Source organism: Candida orthopsilosis, assembly GCF_000315875.1.
Source record: "Candida orthopsilosis Co 90-125, chromosome 8 draft sequence".
In the NCBI taxonomy this organism is placed as follows: domain Eukaryota; kingdom Fungi; phylum Ascomycota; class Pichiomycetes; order Serinales; family Debaryomycetaceae; genus Lodderomyces; species Lodderomyces orthopsilosis.
Window position 1 is genome coordinate 431,405 of NC_018302.1, and position 16,571 is coordinate 447,975.

Below are 16,571 nucleotides of genomic sequence, written 5' to 3' on the forward strand. Positions count from 1 at the left end.
CCGTATACTAACCTTGCTGCCCCTTATCTCTCCTTTAAAGGAGCACGAAGTTGCAATTGGCTGGGAGTAATACCGATAGCTACATAACCAATTTCTTCCCCATATAAGCGTAATACCATCACCTGGAAAGCACTATACTTTACCCACTTGTTTTGCAAATACCATAGGTATGTATGTATTCTCCGCCTTTCATAGGCATGCATATAACCTCCATATTGTTAAGCTAACTCTGTAATACTGACAATAACTTTTGCTTTATTTCGCTTCAAGACAGAATTGGCAAGTCAAACACCAACTGTTCCTCGGTTTTGACCACCCAAATGCTTTCTTTCCTTCTCACTGTCTCCCAACTGAATCTGCACTCTAGTTTTCGCAGATTCAATTAATGATGCGTTCTTTGCCAACGAGTTGCTCTTCACACACCCGTCAAGAATGCAGATACTCCATTACAGGAAAAATAAACCACCTCATGCACCTCGAGGTAACCAATGGCGCAAGTGCAACGTTATCGATGCCAAGGGCCTCTAACACTTCCGTGTACTGTAATGCCTGATGTTTTCCTTCGCGATTGACGGCTCACTCGTGGTATGTACCATCCAAGGGGCTGCTGTGTTGTCAATTCGATATCATTCTCATATGGAATGCTACCCCTTATTCACATCCAGACGGAAAGCTATAGCCCTGGTGCATTTATGTGTATGTATTCTCCACCTGGATCACTGCCTGTGCATTGGTTGAGCTCATAAATTTCACTATAATGGACAGTTTGAGCGACTACACTAAGATATAGTGCTTGTTATACTCTTCATATGATGGCTTACCCACAGATCCAGCTCACTGTACGGCAAACCATGTCACTTTTACATGTTACTCTGTTTTACCAGTATTTTGCGTTGTTTTGAGCACAAAAAATCAAAACGGAGCTTATCATGCACGTTTAGAGGAAAGTAGTGTGCAATATAGCAAAGGATTGGCCTATACGTTGTATTCCATCATCAAGTGATCTCACTCTTCTACATAGTTGACTCACACTGTATAAATTATTGTGTATCATAGCTATAGGAGGGGAAATTGTTCGTTTAATTATGGAAAATGTTATCCGTAAGAGTTGTCTTTGTTGATTTTTTTCTTTTCCCGATGTAGTTTCAGCATGGAAGAGTCCACAATGGTACCACTACCGTGCGTTATATTATCTAAGTCAACTCTAGCAATAGCAAATACTCTTTGCGTCACTATTGTTTAAAGAACCCAATCATCTTACCTATATTTCTTGTATGCTATGATTATCCTCTTCTCCTTTTTCCAATTTCATCACTTGTTCTATTTTCAAACTCAAAACTATTTAGTGGTTTATATTTGTCTTTCCTTTCTATAATTCACCTCTTGAATCAATCGTTCATTACTTCCTATGATAATCCCCATCAATAGCAATCGAGATGATGAACCCTAGTTCCTTCGTCTCAATAACTTTAGCTAAGTGTATCTTCTTCGTCTTGAGATATCTCTTTACACTGACCTTTAACATTCTCCAATAAATCACCAATTACCCAATCTAGATCCGATTTGGATTTTAACCCGCTTCCAATGACACTTATAGTGTTCAAATGAGAATCCAAATGAGGGTAACTCCCCAATTTTACAGCCCCATCGCCAAACTTTCCATTGCATTGTATTTGCAACTTACCAAGATATGGAGCCAAATGGCTTTCACCAGTCTTGGTCACTACGTATCTCCGTATTAATTTTGCGGAATCGAGTCGTGGATGTAAATATGTTTTGATTGTAGGCAAGCATTGGACAAATAGTTGTGGAACACCAGGCAATATGAAAACTTTTTCATCAATAACAACTATAGGAAACCACATTTTATCACTGGAATATATTTTCTCCACTTTAATCCCCGAGTTCGAGGAGGCAGTAGTAGTGGGCAAAGTAGCCATTCTATAAAACGCATCCAATTGCTCCTTATCCAATGTGGACAAGTAATCCTTACGAAGGGACTGCATCCGGTCAACAACTTCCTGGTCTAAGCTGTATTCCAATTTGAAGTATTGGCTAATAGCCTCATAAGTGATATCATCGTGTGTACTACCCAACCCTCCAGAAGTAACAAGAAAATCAACATCGTCTTGTGTTAGTAAGTTGTTTAAAGATGTCTTGATATCTTGGGAATCATCACCACAAACTATGGTTCTCTTTAATGGAATTGATAAATCGCTGAAGCAAAACCTAGCAAAATTGTATGAATTTGTATCCATAATTTTCCCATTCAAGATTTCATCACCAATAATTAAGCATCCTGCGGATTTAACTGGCTTGTGAGCAAACGTCATAATTCCTGATCTGTAATTGGTGTTGCTCAACTGTCTAATAAAAGTCCTCATGTATTGAAGAGTAACCACTCTTTCATATAGGGCCAGTAGATCATGTCAAAATATATAATGTCTGGGTGTTGATTTTTATTGTAGTGCGACACAGCTGCGGTTATCAAACGCGACGTAATTGCTGAACTAAGGGACGCCAAAACAAAATGTGAATAGAGTAGTACCTCTCTTACTAACCTAATTATACAATATGAGCAAACACTTTATATTGTTAACCATATTCGAAGGTGCATCTTGAAAAAAGTATGCTGTTGTTGGTGTATAATACCAAGATTAAAGCATATAAGAAGTGGTGTGGTCGTGTGCTATGTAGTAAAATATACAGGTCGTGTATTTATGGTCAGTGTGGCTCAAATAGGAGGGTAGTGCAATTTGGTACAATCCCGTTGCTCGCTGTTTATTTTGACCTCTTCTACACGACGTTGATTAATAAGAAAAAAAAAAGAAATTAAAAAAAAAATTCCATTCGTTCAGGAAAAAAAAAAGGAGAGACGAACTGTTAAATACTACATAACTACATAAGCAAACCCTTTTTCCTATACTTAGCATTCCACGCTTACTTTTGTTGATATCTTTACCTTTTACCATTACTACTATACTACCCAACGTATACACCTAAAACACAGTCAATAGTTGAAATAATCGCCCTCAACTTTAATACATCACTCATTAGATTTTAACTGCCATTTTTTTCTTTTTTGTTATTGCCCGCATCCCTTACTAGTGTATTGACCAAATGGGAAATAGCCCGTCCAAAGATGAACCCCTACCGAAGTCGTCATCCTCATCAAATACAAACAATGAAGGAAACTCAAACTCAGGTACAAGTGGAAGTACCGACTTAGATCCTGATGAGATGGCCCTGGCGCTATCTCAACTAAATTTGAAAAAACTGCATCATAGAATTAATAATCAGCAACAGAAGGCACCTACTACAGCAAAGAGTTTGCATGCGACATCTCCAGCTATTGAAATCAAGGATAAGGAGAAGAAGCGTCGTGGTGGCAGCCAGTATTTGAATGTCCCTACTGAAACTAGTCAAAGAGGAGCTGCGCCTTCACACTCTCCTAACAACAGGACCGTTTCTAAGCCTCAAGGTAAGGTGACGTCTTCGTCGTCTTCATCGTCTACATTTGAGGAATATCCAGCAAACCAAGACTTTGACTTGGAGATTGGTTTATCAATGGCTAAACTTTTAAAGAATCAACACGATGTATCTTCATCGGTGGAGTCACTGGACATTTCTGTTGCCTCGCCGGTATTTACAACTTCAGGCAACGACATGAAGGAAGAAGAACTGCTCCTGTCGTCTGGCTCAAGTCCTGGTAATTATATTGCAACAAAGAGTTTGGCAAATATTGAGGGTTCTCCGTTAGTTTCAAAATTGGATTCAATAGCTGAAAGCAGGTCATTGGAGTCATCGCCTGAACCAAGAATACTATCGCAAGAGAACTTGAGAAAATTTGACAAGGTAACGTCAGTTGCAACTCAAAAACCACAGTCAAGTAGCTCAACTTCATTATCAAGTTCGCCACCGTTGATCCCAAGTAACAAGAAGTTGGCAATTGATATTGATAGCGTCATTGAAAGATTATTGTCAACCAAGAAACGGTCAACGTCTCGTAAAGCTAAAGATGCTTTACGTGTTGATTCTGAAGAAATTAGATACATCTTGGGCAAAAGTAGACAAATCTTTTTGGAACAACCTAATCTATTACGATTATCCCCACCAGTAAAAGTTGTTGGCGATATACATGGACAATTTCATGATCTCATTCGTATATTCAACTGTTGTGGGTATCCGCCATACTCAAATTATTTATTTATGGGTGATTACGTTGATCGTGGAGAAAAATCATTGGAAACAATTTTATTACTCTTGTGTTATAAAATTAAATATCCCGAAAATTTCTTTATGTTGAGAGGTAATCATGAATCAGCGAATATCACCAAGATTTATGGATTTTATGACGAGTGTAAGAGAAGATTGAAAAATCCACGCATGTGGAAGAATTTTATTGATGTGTTTAATACTTTACCAGTTGCAGCAACAATCAATGATAAGATTTTTTGTGTTCATGGAGGATTGTCACCAGAGCTTAATGATTTGTCTCAAATTGAGAATATCAAAAGACCAACCGATGTTCCTGATAAAGGGTTATTGGCTGATTTACTATGGTCCGATCCTGATCCTCTGATTAGGAATTTTTCATTAACAAATTGGCCCAAGAATGATCGGGGTGTTTCTTATTGTTTTGGAAAGAAGCACGTTGATTACTTTTGTTCGAAATTCAAATTGGATCTTATTGTCAGAGGTCATATGGTTGTTGAAGATGGGTATGAGTTTTTCAACAAGAGGAAGCTTGTAACTGTTTTCAGTGCTCCTAATTATTGTGGAGAATTCAACAATTTTGGAGCAATCATGAGCGTCAATAAACATTTGTATTGCTCATTCGAGTTGATTAAGCCATCTTAGGCTTTGTCTATCTATAGCTGTAATGAATAGTTTCATGTCTATATTAAACGTTTTTTATCTATTTACATATATAATCATCTCTTGGGTACTTCCCCCCTCCCCTCTTCACCATCACTTCTTGTTCTTCTTAAAACCAGCGAAAAACCCAGTAGCCTTGTTGGTTAATTTGCTATATCTCAACAAATAATAAAGACACATGCAAAAGCCTATGTTGAATATAATGTATGCAAAGAAAAATCCAACATTTCTCCATCTTAAAGAAAATTTAGCTCCAATTGTTAACAAATATTCATCAGCATTGGAAAACGAACAGTAACCACAGTTTGAGTCATCAGAAGGATTATCGATATATCCTCCAGCTCTATTTACAAATGCTTCGGCAAATTCTCCACATGTTTTCCCAGCTGGAGGATTGAAAAAAGCCATTTCCTTATCACTACAATGAATCTCCCTGCGATGTAAAAATGATGACACCAAATTTTGAATGAAATAAGTGTATGGTGATAACTTGTACATAAATGTCCAGAATCCAGGCATCAAATTCACTGGTTGTACAATTCCTGAAAATGCGACAATAAAGGTGTATAAAAAGGAAACAAGAACAGCAGCACTCTGTAAATTTGGAGCAATGTAAAGTACCATCAAACCAAAAGACACTGCAAATGCTTGAACAAATACACCCTGTGTAAAATAAAACATACCTGATTGAGATGCTGTAGTTGCTGCTTGCGTGGGAAAGTAAACTGAAACAAACATAATTGCTCCTCCAACCAACAAGTATGGCATTTCATTCAACGCTTGACACAAGATCATCAATGACCAGTGATAGGTGTTTGACAATTTTTCACGAACCTCATACAAATCTCTACCGTTGATGGCCTTTTCTTGTATTTGATTGATGACAGGAGCCGACACAACCACAGTCAAGAATGAACAAAACATACCATTTTGAGCCCCTGTTTTTGTATGTTTTAATCCGAAAAAGGTGAATCCAATAAATAAACCAGCAATTGTCATCAAGAAAATCTTGGCCATAACATAGTCAGGGTCACGGAAAAATGTCAAGGCATTTCTATGCAAAACGTATCTAAATTGGTAGAAGTATGGAGTGGCATACTTGTGATGCAATTGTTTCTCCTCCTCAGGACTCAAATCGGAGGGTTTTTTTTCCAATTCTTGAATTAAGTTGTTTAATTTTTCATCTTCTTTGACTTTTTCGGATGAATTTTGCCAAATTTCAAACCAATCTTCTTCAATTGAAGCAGTTGCTCCAGCACCAATAGCCTCCAAAATATACTCGGCTGGGTTTTCAGCCTCGTCGCAATGTCTAGCTCCATTTCTTTCAAAGTAATCAAGAATCGTCTTTGACTTGTCACCAATTTCTCCGAAGTAAACTGTTTGTCCTCCTTTTCTTAATAGCAACAACCGATCAAACTCTTCAAACAATGTGGCAGATGGTTGATGGATGGTACACAAGATTGATTGCCCGGCATTGGCCAAGTCTCTCAACAACTTGACAATTGCCCATGCTGATTGTGAATCTAAACCGGAGGTGGGCTCATCAAGGAAAAGCAACAACGATGGTTTTGCAACCAATTCGACACCAATGGAAAGCTTTTTCCTCTGTTCAACATTGAGCCCATTACCTGACCTTCCAACCACTGCATCAGCATAAAGACCCATATCCAAAACATCAATAATCTTTTCAACATAATCCAACTTTTCGGCATCGCTCACATCATTTGATCTTCTTAACCTAGCAGCAAACTGCAACGACTCACGAACTGTCACCTCAGAAACATGGATATCTTGTTGTTGTACATACCCAGTTCTCCTACTGAATGAAGTATCGAGGGGTTTACCATTAACCAACATGTCGCCCGTAATAGTTCCAAAATCAATTCTTTGGGCCAAGGTATTCAACAAGGTTGTTTTACCTGCACCAGACTCACCCATCAATGCTGTCAAAGTTCCTGGTATACAATATCCATTAACATCATCCAAAAGTTTTCTCTCTATTCCATCATACGGAATGACATAATCAACATTCTTCCAAAGGAAAATATCTTTAACTCTTAAATCTTGGTCATTAGCATTGACTTTAACCTCACGATCATCTAAATCATTCATTGCTGGTCCTTCTTCTATATCACCGGCCTGTTTTTCTGCTGGTAAAGCAATCTTGTTGGGTATTTTACCCCTCAAGTACAAAAGTTTATCACCACCACCCGTTATAGGTTTGATATACTCAGTACCCAATGCGTTAATGGCTAAAAAGAAGGCCATAAACCCAATCATGATACCAAAGTTTCTCCACACATGGTTGAAACTATATGTGTATGCAGTTTTCAAGTAATCATCTCCTAAAACCCAATCTTGACCAACTTTTGATCCAAGAAATGCACAAGCTTGTTCCCCGTTGCCCAAGTTCTCATAACCGGGACCGCTAGGAGTGAGGTACTGTCCCAAACATTTCATATGTCTTCCATGAAACTCTGATGCAACAATTGCTTCAAATGCATACAACACTGGGTTAATGTATGAGATCCACTTGAACCACGGATGCATAGAAGGACGCTGAATCATATAAGAGGAGTACATCAACGACGCCATCATCAACACACCTCCCAATGCATTTGCAGCAGCAACAGTCTTGTTTATAGATGCCACAGCTTTAAATAAAGCACCCATAGTCAAATGAAGCAACACAACAAACAAAAACGCAATAAAAAACTTACCCGGTTCCCTGGCTAAATTGGACAAAAAGTATAAAATGATGACAAAGAAAATATTGATAAGAACACTAATTGGAATTGATGTAACAAAGTTGGAAAGGGCATCAGCTGAAGGGTGATACATTGAATAGTTCTTTTGCTTCATCAAAATTGGACGACTGCTAAATGAGGCTGAAATCTCAGCTAAACCCATCAATGCCATAAACAACACAGCGAAAAACACAACACCACCACGTGAAAATGCACCAAGAACTGTTTCGGGTGTGTTATAATACAACGATCCACTAACGAAAGCTTGACTTACTCCAGCCCCGATAAGGGTAACTGTGTATGCTTTGTCACCCCAAATTTGTTGTGCACTTCTTATCGAACACAATTTCAATTGGTGCAAGTAGGAGATGGTGTAAGGAGACTTTTTTCTAGCCCCTTTCATCTTTTCTTGAGTAATTGACTTGTAGTACATTTGTCTCGTTTCATCTGCATCGATGGAATTGTTGTAATCTTGAATCTCTTGAAGCAATTCCTTATACTCGTTTGATCTCAACCAGTAAGCCTCAAATTCCTCTGCTGTTTGAGGTACTTTATTTTCCCATCCTTCTTTGGCAAATCTTCCAATTGGATCAGTAAGAGCTGTTAAAAATTCGGCAGTGGTTTGTCTTGCTGGACATTCCCATCCCATGTCTTCAAAATACTTTTTGGCCCTTTTAGCAGATCCAAAGTAGATTTGTCTTCCATGGTAAAGAACAGTAACCTTGTCAAAACATTCGTATATATTTTCTCCAGCTTGGTAAATTGAAACAAAAGCAGTCGTTTTCAATATGTCAGTGGATGTACGTATAGCACGGGCAAACTCCAATGCAGTAGATGCATCCAACCCTCTGGTAGCATTATCCCAGCAATATATGGACCCATTACAGGCCAAGGCTTCAGCAATTGATACTCTCTTTCTTTCTCCACCTGATACACCACGAACAAAATCATTACCAACTTTGGTATGGTATGTATGTCTTAATCCAAAAACAGTAGCCAAAAGTTCCTTCTTGGCATTAACAAATTGTTCTCTTGTCACTCCATTCAATCTCATTTTAGGTGTTTTACAACCAATGGCAAATGACAAGGTCTGGTCAACAGTTAAATGAGGAAAATGAACATCCAATTCGGGGTTGTAGACCAAATCGTTCTTGTAATTGTTTAACATTTCGTGTTGAGTTAATCCATCGTATCTGATATCCCCTTCAACACCTTTATACAAATCAAAATCCGTACCGGTCAATGATTTTAAAAAAGTTGTACAACCAGCACCTGGTCTACCCAATACCAAAACCATTTCCCCTGGTTTGGCAAACCCATTCAAATTATTCAAAATTGTCTTTTTAGGTGTTCTCATTTTTGAAACTGCTTGTTGTATACCACCAATAGGGCCCTTTAATAAATCAAGTACAGTAGGAACAATGGCAAATGACTCATCGTTTCCGTAAACACAAAGATCTTGGAATGAAACACCACTACATCTCATTGCTAAACCTTGTTTTTTGGCAAAATAAACAAAATTTGATAAAATCCGAAGAAGACTAAATTCTTCCATCTTCATGGTAAATCCCCCTTCCTTATTGGTTATTTGTCGAGAGATATGCCTTGAAAGGGAATCAAGCTGATCAGATGAGTTTTTATTGGATAAAGCAGTAATTGTTCTTACCAAATGTAATCTTCTACTTTCATCATTATTATCATCAAAATCTTCATCAGAACCAAGGACTGAGTCAGTGCGTCTTAAACCGTTTTCATTTACTTTTTCGCTTTCATTGTGATTGTAGCTGTGGTGGTGGGGATGTTGACCAGTGAAGTCTTCAATTGACGAAGTTGAAGCAGTTGTAGAATTGGAATCCATTACTTGATGTCTAAGAAAGTATAGTCTAGCAAAAAGTGGTGTAAGATCTGAAAATGGTTCCTAAATGGAACAAGGTTGTAAGCGGGGTTGATGAGAAGTGTACTGTTAGCTACTACTCCCCAAGGAGACAGGTGGTGAGTAAGGTGACGTGTGTATTTGGTCTGTGGTTGGTTGTAAAAACCCCGTGTGTGTTGCAAAGTTTTTGTTTATTGTTTTTTGTGTGCGTTGAATTGAAACGTACGATTGATTGATGATGATGATGTTGTTGTTACTGTTGAAGCTGTTGTTGTTGTTGTTGTTGTTGTTGTTGTTGTTGTTGTTGCTTTGAGCTTGATTGAATGTATGATGGGTTGATTAGATCTAGGGTGATAAGTGAATGCTATATATACATCTGTGTGTGTCTTGGCGTATATGTACTGTCTTTCTGATGGCTTGATAGCACTTTAGTAATGCTATTACTAAATTTATAGTGGCACTATGTATTAAAAGCTAAAGCCGCAGATGTGACTCTTGTTCAATACACAAAAACACCGGAAATACAAGTAAAAGGATCAAAGACAAGGAAGAACGAAAGCGATGAGCAAAAACACGGAGTTATTAACTCCGTATTGCAATAGTCAATAATTATTCTTTTCTCCGTATCATATCTTTCTAAACGCCGTGTGTGTTAATATTATCATTATCGATTCCATCAGGTTCATCGCTTGTGTCGTACACAGTACAGTGTTGGTCCTTGACTTGGCAGTAGAAGTGGTTGACGCTTTTTGTTTAACAAACTACAAACTGCGCCAATGATTGTGTTACTGCTTGTAAACGTATGTTCATTATGGACCTTCCTTTTTTAGTGCAGACAGGGTACAGGTTTGCAGTTCTAGAACGATTTCTGCATGATTATGGAAACAACTGTTCAATTTATCAATGGCTACTTCTCGCTAAACTGCTAATCTTTCTATTTGAATGTTTATTCTAGACCTACTCGTATCGCGCATCGGTCCGATCGCTTACGACACAGATCTTTATTTTTTTATACGTTATACATATATTAGTATCAGTATACTCCTATTGTATACCATCCTTTACTAATAAATTAATAATGCGCTATTCCGTCACAGAGGAATACAATGCTCACTACTTGTGTATATATTCACAACTACAGGGCCAAAACAATCTGTTATTAAATAATTAGTAAATAGCACCAATTCCCCCGACTCCCCTTTTCGGCTTGTCGGGAACCTCAACTTTGCCGGACTTTGAAATAATTTTGACGTAGCTTCGCTGTCACTGCAGGTTCAAAAATTTTTTTTTATATTTTTCGGATCTTTCAAGAGGGGGTCCCTGTGTCAGTACTCCTTATCTTTTTCTTAGTGGGTTTCGATCGTTGGTGCAACATTCTTTTTCTTTTTGTTCCTTGGTATGCACACTTAATACACCTTACAAAAGCTCTGCATTAGCCTTAAAAAGGAACTAAACATCCGTAAAATACTTCATGAACATGCTAATGACAATCATAAGCAATAAAGGTACAGCATAGGACTGAAACAGAAGGGTTTACCTATACTTTGAGAAAGAAAGGTTTTAAAGTATTTGAATGTTTTTCGCAGCAATTTTTTTTTTTTAATATGTGTGTAGATTGAAGCTTGAATTCAAGTTATATCTCTAAAACAAATACCCCTTTCAGTCCAGTTAAAGTATGTATTTTCGTTGGAAAGGGTAATAATAAATACCAAGTGTAGTAAAAATAACCACAGCCTGACTATATGAGTGGTGAAGAGCAATTTTGTATATCCATGTCAACAATTTGTATTAAAAACAAGCAAAAATGTGTAGAAAATTTATGACTTCGGTTGTGCAATTCTCTCCAAGGTATTCATTACAAATGCTGCATTCACAATTGATGAAGAAACAATACTTATCTGATGGAAAAAGTTCGTGGAATCGCCCAAAACGGTAAATAATGCGCGATTTCAATCACCCGAGTTACCGAACTCCACAAATGACAACACCAATAAGCCAGATATATCAAATATAGTAGGACCGAAGACACAAAGATCACCAGAGAAAGATTAAAAGGAACATCTCATACTGCTTTCATCACGAATAAAGTCCATTTTCCGGAAACTAGTATCCACAATTATCAAAGCCGATTTAATTGAGCCGCAAACGCAAACATTAGACTCATCCAAGAGAAAAAGAAACATCATGAGAATGTATAGGTGTTAGGCTAAGGTGGCTAATTAGACGAGTAGCTCCACGTGGGGGAGAATAAACTTCAAAAGCTCCAACTTCAATACTAAAAGAAACTCAAAATTAAAAATTGATGATATAAAAGCTTTTATATCGAGAGACTACAAATTCTAAAAAACCTTATTTATGAGCAATGTTATATTGAATGGATTGTAATTTCAAAAATCATACGATTTTCAATTCCACCCTAATTTTCTAAATATCCTTCCTAGTTTTTGCTAAATCTACAGAATCATATGGGGATCATTGAGTGGATAATACATCCACTTGTCCTCTACTCACTATCCTACATTTAAAGCAATGTTAATGCAAAATATACTTCTTTGATTTAGCCTATGGTATTTAATTTAATGTAGATATACAGAGTCCTGCTCTCACTTCACCTAATCCACCCTTGCCTTGATGTTTCAAGTCAATTTCCACTGTATCTTCGTTTCAAGTGTGGTGATGAAGATCCATTTATAACGAAACCATTCTCATCGTAAACTTGTGTCAGATCGGGATGTAGCTTATAATTGCTATTCTCAGTGCGATCACTTGTAGCTTCTCCCTCTCCATCGTCATCCCCATCATCATCGTAGAAATCGCCTTCATCTTCTTCGTCTTCTTCGTCTTCTTCGTCTTCTTCGTCGTCGTCGTCGTCGTCGTCCGCCCCATCATCATCATCTTCATCATCTTCTTCCTCCTCCTCCACCTCTTCATCATATTCTTCTGAATCTTCCAGAATGTACTCATCCAAAGCTTCACCAGCAGCTGAACTTTCATCATCCTTTAGTACACTGCCTCTTCCTACGCTATCACCACCATTACTTCCTTGTTTAACATAAATTACTGCTGGTTGTTGTTCATCACCTTGGTTGCTGTTATTATAATGAGTATTTTTCCCCATCAAATCAATCAATTGAAAATAATATAAATTCAATACATCTTTAGCTTGGCCAATGTTAGTAACAATCGATCCAGTGACTTTGTTAACCACTTGTTTTCCCGGAATACATCTCCAATCAACTCGACTTAAAAAATCCAATTCTAAACAATTCAATTCACCGAGAGCAACACCTCCAACTTTAGCATAATGGTCATTAGTGTAAAAGAAATCTTCCAATGATTTTTGAGCAATCATTGTTGCCACTAGCAAAAAACGATGAACCGTCCATGAATTTAATGTAAAGAATGGTTGATATTGATGAGATAATAAATCAATGTAATAAATAGTTGTTAACAATATTGCTGGATTGAAATTGTTGAATTTGGTAAGACGAGAAAGATACGTTAGGGTGGATATTGCTGGTGGTGTACGTGAGTGATATCGTGTTAGTAGACTATTGGAGGATTGAGCATTACTTGTTGATGAGGATGAAGATGGTGGATCTGAGATGGAGCTAGGCACTGATTTATCATTCAATGTGATCAAAGATTGCAACATTCGTGATATTAAATCTATTAGAAAGTCAATAGGACAATCCATGAATTCCAAAGGTAGTTGATGGGTTATATGAGTAGCAGGTAGTTTCTTCTTCTGTAAATCCAATACTGCTGTTTTATCTGGTTGTTCCTTATTGGCTGTGGTGTCTTTATTTGTAGGTTCCGATGGAGGAATATCTCTGCGTTGTAGCCTAGGACTAATTTTACTCAAGTAGTGTTTGTAATTCTTTTCATGATCAATCTTCTTATTTAAATTTAGGTACTTTTGATAAATTTCAAGTGATTTGACTTTTCGTTGCTTTTCAAGAGCTTTGAAATATAGTTGATGATCATTCAAAGTTGTCTGAATTTCCAATGATTTGATGTATTGGGATAAAAAAGTATCATCACCGGTAGAAAAATGTCCTTGTTCATTGTCATCCCTGGTTGTCATTTGCCTAGGATTGGGTAATCCTTTGTTGTTGAAAAATCTGGATTCTCGAGGCAGCTGCCCATTATTGTTTGGTATTCGGTTTGAACCTGTCTTGTCCATGTTGAACTCAGATGAGGAAGAAGGTGCAGTTTGTCGTAATGCCAGTCGATATACATAATAATGTCTGCTTCTACAACTATTGATATTATTGCCTCCTTCGCCACCAAATGTGCTGAACCCTCCGGCTGAACCAGTGGGACTAGATGTAGGTGTCGCTTGAGTTGAAGGTGCAGACATCATCATCTTGTGATTGGGGTGGGTACTGATTTGTTGTGATGAGGATTCAAAATAAAATCTGATGCTATATCATCTAACTGGATACGATAATGATTAATATGAAAACAATGTAGTTTAGTGGCAAAAGTATGTGTGTAAGGTAGTGTTGTTGATTAGTGGTTACAATAAACAACTGTCCTTGTTTATCAAAGTGTATAAGTTTAGAAAGAATAAAGTGATGTGTATTGTGGGTGATGATGACGAACTTTTTTCTTCTTTCCCTTTTTGGTTTCCCGTTTCCGCTTACGACGAATTGTACTGGTGATCAATAACTTCGCAGTAAAACACTATACTCTCCGTGATGAACTTCCAATAAAAGGCAGTAATGATAACAACAAAGGAAATGGAGGAAAAGAAGTGTTCCTTATATAATATAATAGGGTCGGAGTTGTTGTAGTTCCCCTCGTCACTGTTTGTCTTTTGGTTTCCAAGACTTTCTTGTGTGTGTGTTGTGTTGGATATAAATATTATATTATTTCTCCCTGTTTTAACCAAACCTGTTTTTTCTTTGGCAATATGTCAGTTCAGTGCTTCAAATGACTGATAGGTGGTAAGGCAGTCAATAATCTGTAACCTTTATGCGTTTGGAAGTGGTAATACACTGGTGTGTTGTGTCTATAAAGTCCGTCGGTAGTGAATAGTAATTGAAAAAAAAAGCATTGGTGGTGCAGATTACTTGATATATATACTACCAATACACTATACACACATACACAATAGCAGTATGAACTATAGGAGTTAACAAAACGACGGATAACACCTAAATTACTATATATAATACTACAGCTACTACTACTACCACCACCACCACAACAGTAAAGAGCACTATGTGGGGGTGGGTGTTTCATCTGTTTGCTCTGTCTATTTCACTAGGTAGCTAAAGAATGCTGTATTAAAAACGATGACCGGTTGTTGTTCTTCCCCTCCCCATCATAATCTTCCTTCTCCCAGAAGCCACTTCAATGGAGTCGTATTACTACATCTGTACGATTGCTTCCTTTAAAAGAAGTAGTAACAATAACAATGTTTGTCTTTAAAAAAAGAGCACACGTGCTCCCTTTATTCGAAAATCAATAAATTACAAATAGAAACAACAACAACGACTACGACACAACTACTCTAATGTATTGTGTTGCATTGCATCGCATTGTATTGTGTGTACGATGGACTAAACTAATGCAACCTTACTTAATATACTATAACTGTTGTTCTCTACTATAGTAAACGTGTATTAAGATGAAATTTAGAGTTAAACAGTGCAATACAAGACGGTACTCTACTCTAACGGGGATACAAGCCTATTTTTTTAGAGTTTAAGTACAGGTTAGGGGCGGGGGAGAAGAGGAAGTGGAGGAAAAGCATATTTCAAACACGTCTCTATTGCTTTGTTGTTGGAACTAAAAGAGACTTCTACTCCGAAGTGAACGAGATCTCAAGAAGTGAGTTCCACTTTTATTCTTGTCCGTTTTTGTGTAATCCATTCATCGAAGGGGAGGTTTTGGCGTTTTGGCGTTTTGGTTTTTAGGAAAACCAAGTGATCCTTCTCCCCTTCCTCCTTTTACCTTCTGTTCTGTCTTATCGTGTCACTTTGGATAGGTTGCATTGTTGAGAAAGATGTAGAGGGTTTACAATTACAGATGCTCATGAATCTATCTTGTCCAGCTTGAACCTAGGCACGCACACTCTCTATCTCTGTCTTTCTGTCCCTCTCCATATGCCTTATCTCGCCAGGTTTCATTGGATCAATTCTTTGGCTTTTGGCTGGCTGCTCTGTGGTGTGCCGTGGTGAAATTCTTTGCTTATCGCCCATAAATATCAAAACACAACACAAAATATTGTATCAATCAATCAATCAATCAGTTGATAATTAAAATATTAAGTTACACAAACACCAATTGTATACTGGGATCCACGTGGGTCATAAATTAATTACTTCAATACACACTTAATATATTAATAACAACAGCAACCACAGTCAACTAGCTGTAGACACACAAAACATCAAAAGGATTGCCACCACACTTTATACGTACTACAGAGAGAGCTACCACCGACACTTGCCCTCACATCTTTTTAACAAAACAAAGAAAATCAGAAGGTTGATGTCTTTAAAATTTGTAATTTCTTCTATATACAATTACAATTATCAACAAATCGGACAATTATATACATCATAAGAAGAATCAGAACAAGTTCTTCTCTCGTATTTGCAGGAACTGAAATTATTTATATTATTCGCGTTTCAAAGTAAAACTGATTCACTTAGTATGACCTAAATAGTCTATCGATTTTAACATATGGACCTATATAATTGCTTATGTAAGCTCAAAAATTGACTTTTTTCAAGGTATTATCCAAAATTGACCTATTTTTCGCAGCTAACGCCTACTTTCCATCACATAGATTACTTTACAATAGTTCAAGGTCCTCTTTATTCTTTGTGATTGCCATTGGCGCCCCTAAAGAGCCCCAAAAAATTATTTTGGATGCCCTGAGATGGCGAAACTATGTCAAAATTTTTAGATGGTGCGGAGTTGGCTTATTAGTATATAGTAGTAGAAGCACGTGAATTAACACCGCAGCTAGTAATTTAGGGTAAGTAAAGGGTGGAAATAAAAGTTCGACTCTGTTGTACACGAAACTCATAAATGCGTTGGGCTCTGGTTAAACC

The 16,571-nt window shown here is 37.4% G+C and overlaps 4 protein-coding genes across 4 annotated transcripts; 1 reads left to right on the forward strand and 3 right to left on the reverse strand. All coding sequences in view use genetic code 12, as the record gives it.

The window, feature by feature from the left end:
• Positions 1 to 1,469: 1,469 nt before the first annotated feature.
• On the reverse strand, positions 1,470 to 2,384 carry CORT_0H02070 (hypothetical protein; the record flags this gene model as incomplete). Its single annotated transcript, XM_003871393.1, has 1 exon — positions 1,470 to 2,384. One exon carries the CDS (start codon positions 2,382 to 2,384, stop codon positions 1,470 to 1,472), a length of 915 nt encoding a protein of 304 aa, XP_003871442.1.
• Positions 2,385 to 3,120: 736 nt separating this feature from the next.
• Positions 3,121 to 4,860, forward strand: CORT_0H02080 (Sal6 protein phosphatase; the record flags this gene model as incomplete). The annotated part of the gene is made up of 1 exon (XM_003871394.1): positions 3,121 to 4,860. One exon carries the CDS (start codon positions 3,121 to 3,123, stop codon positions 4,858 to 4,860), a length of 1,740 nt encoding a protein of 579 aa, XP_003871443.1.
• Positions 4,861 to 4,971: 111 nt separating this feature from the next.
• Positions 4,972 to 9,483, reverse strand: CORT_0H02090 (Snq2 protein; the record flags this gene model as incomplete). The annotated part of the gene is made up of 1 exon (XM_003871395.1): positions 4,972 to 9,483. One exon carries the CDS (start codon positions 9,481 to 9,483, stop codon positions 4,972 to 4,974), a length of 4,512 nt encoding a protein of 1,503 aa, XP_003871444.1.
• Positions 9,484 to 12,139: 2,656 nt separating this feature from the next.
• Positions 12,140 to 13,867, reverse strand: CORT_0H02100 (hypothetical protein; the record flags this gene model as incomplete). Its single annotated transcript, XM_003871396.1, has 1 exon — positions 12,140 to 13,867. One exon carries the CDS (start codon positions 13,865 to 13,867, stop codon positions 12,140 to 12,142), a length of 1,728 nt encoding a protein of 575 aa, XP_003871445.1.
• Positions 13,868 to 16,571: the final 2,704 nt, after the last annotated feature.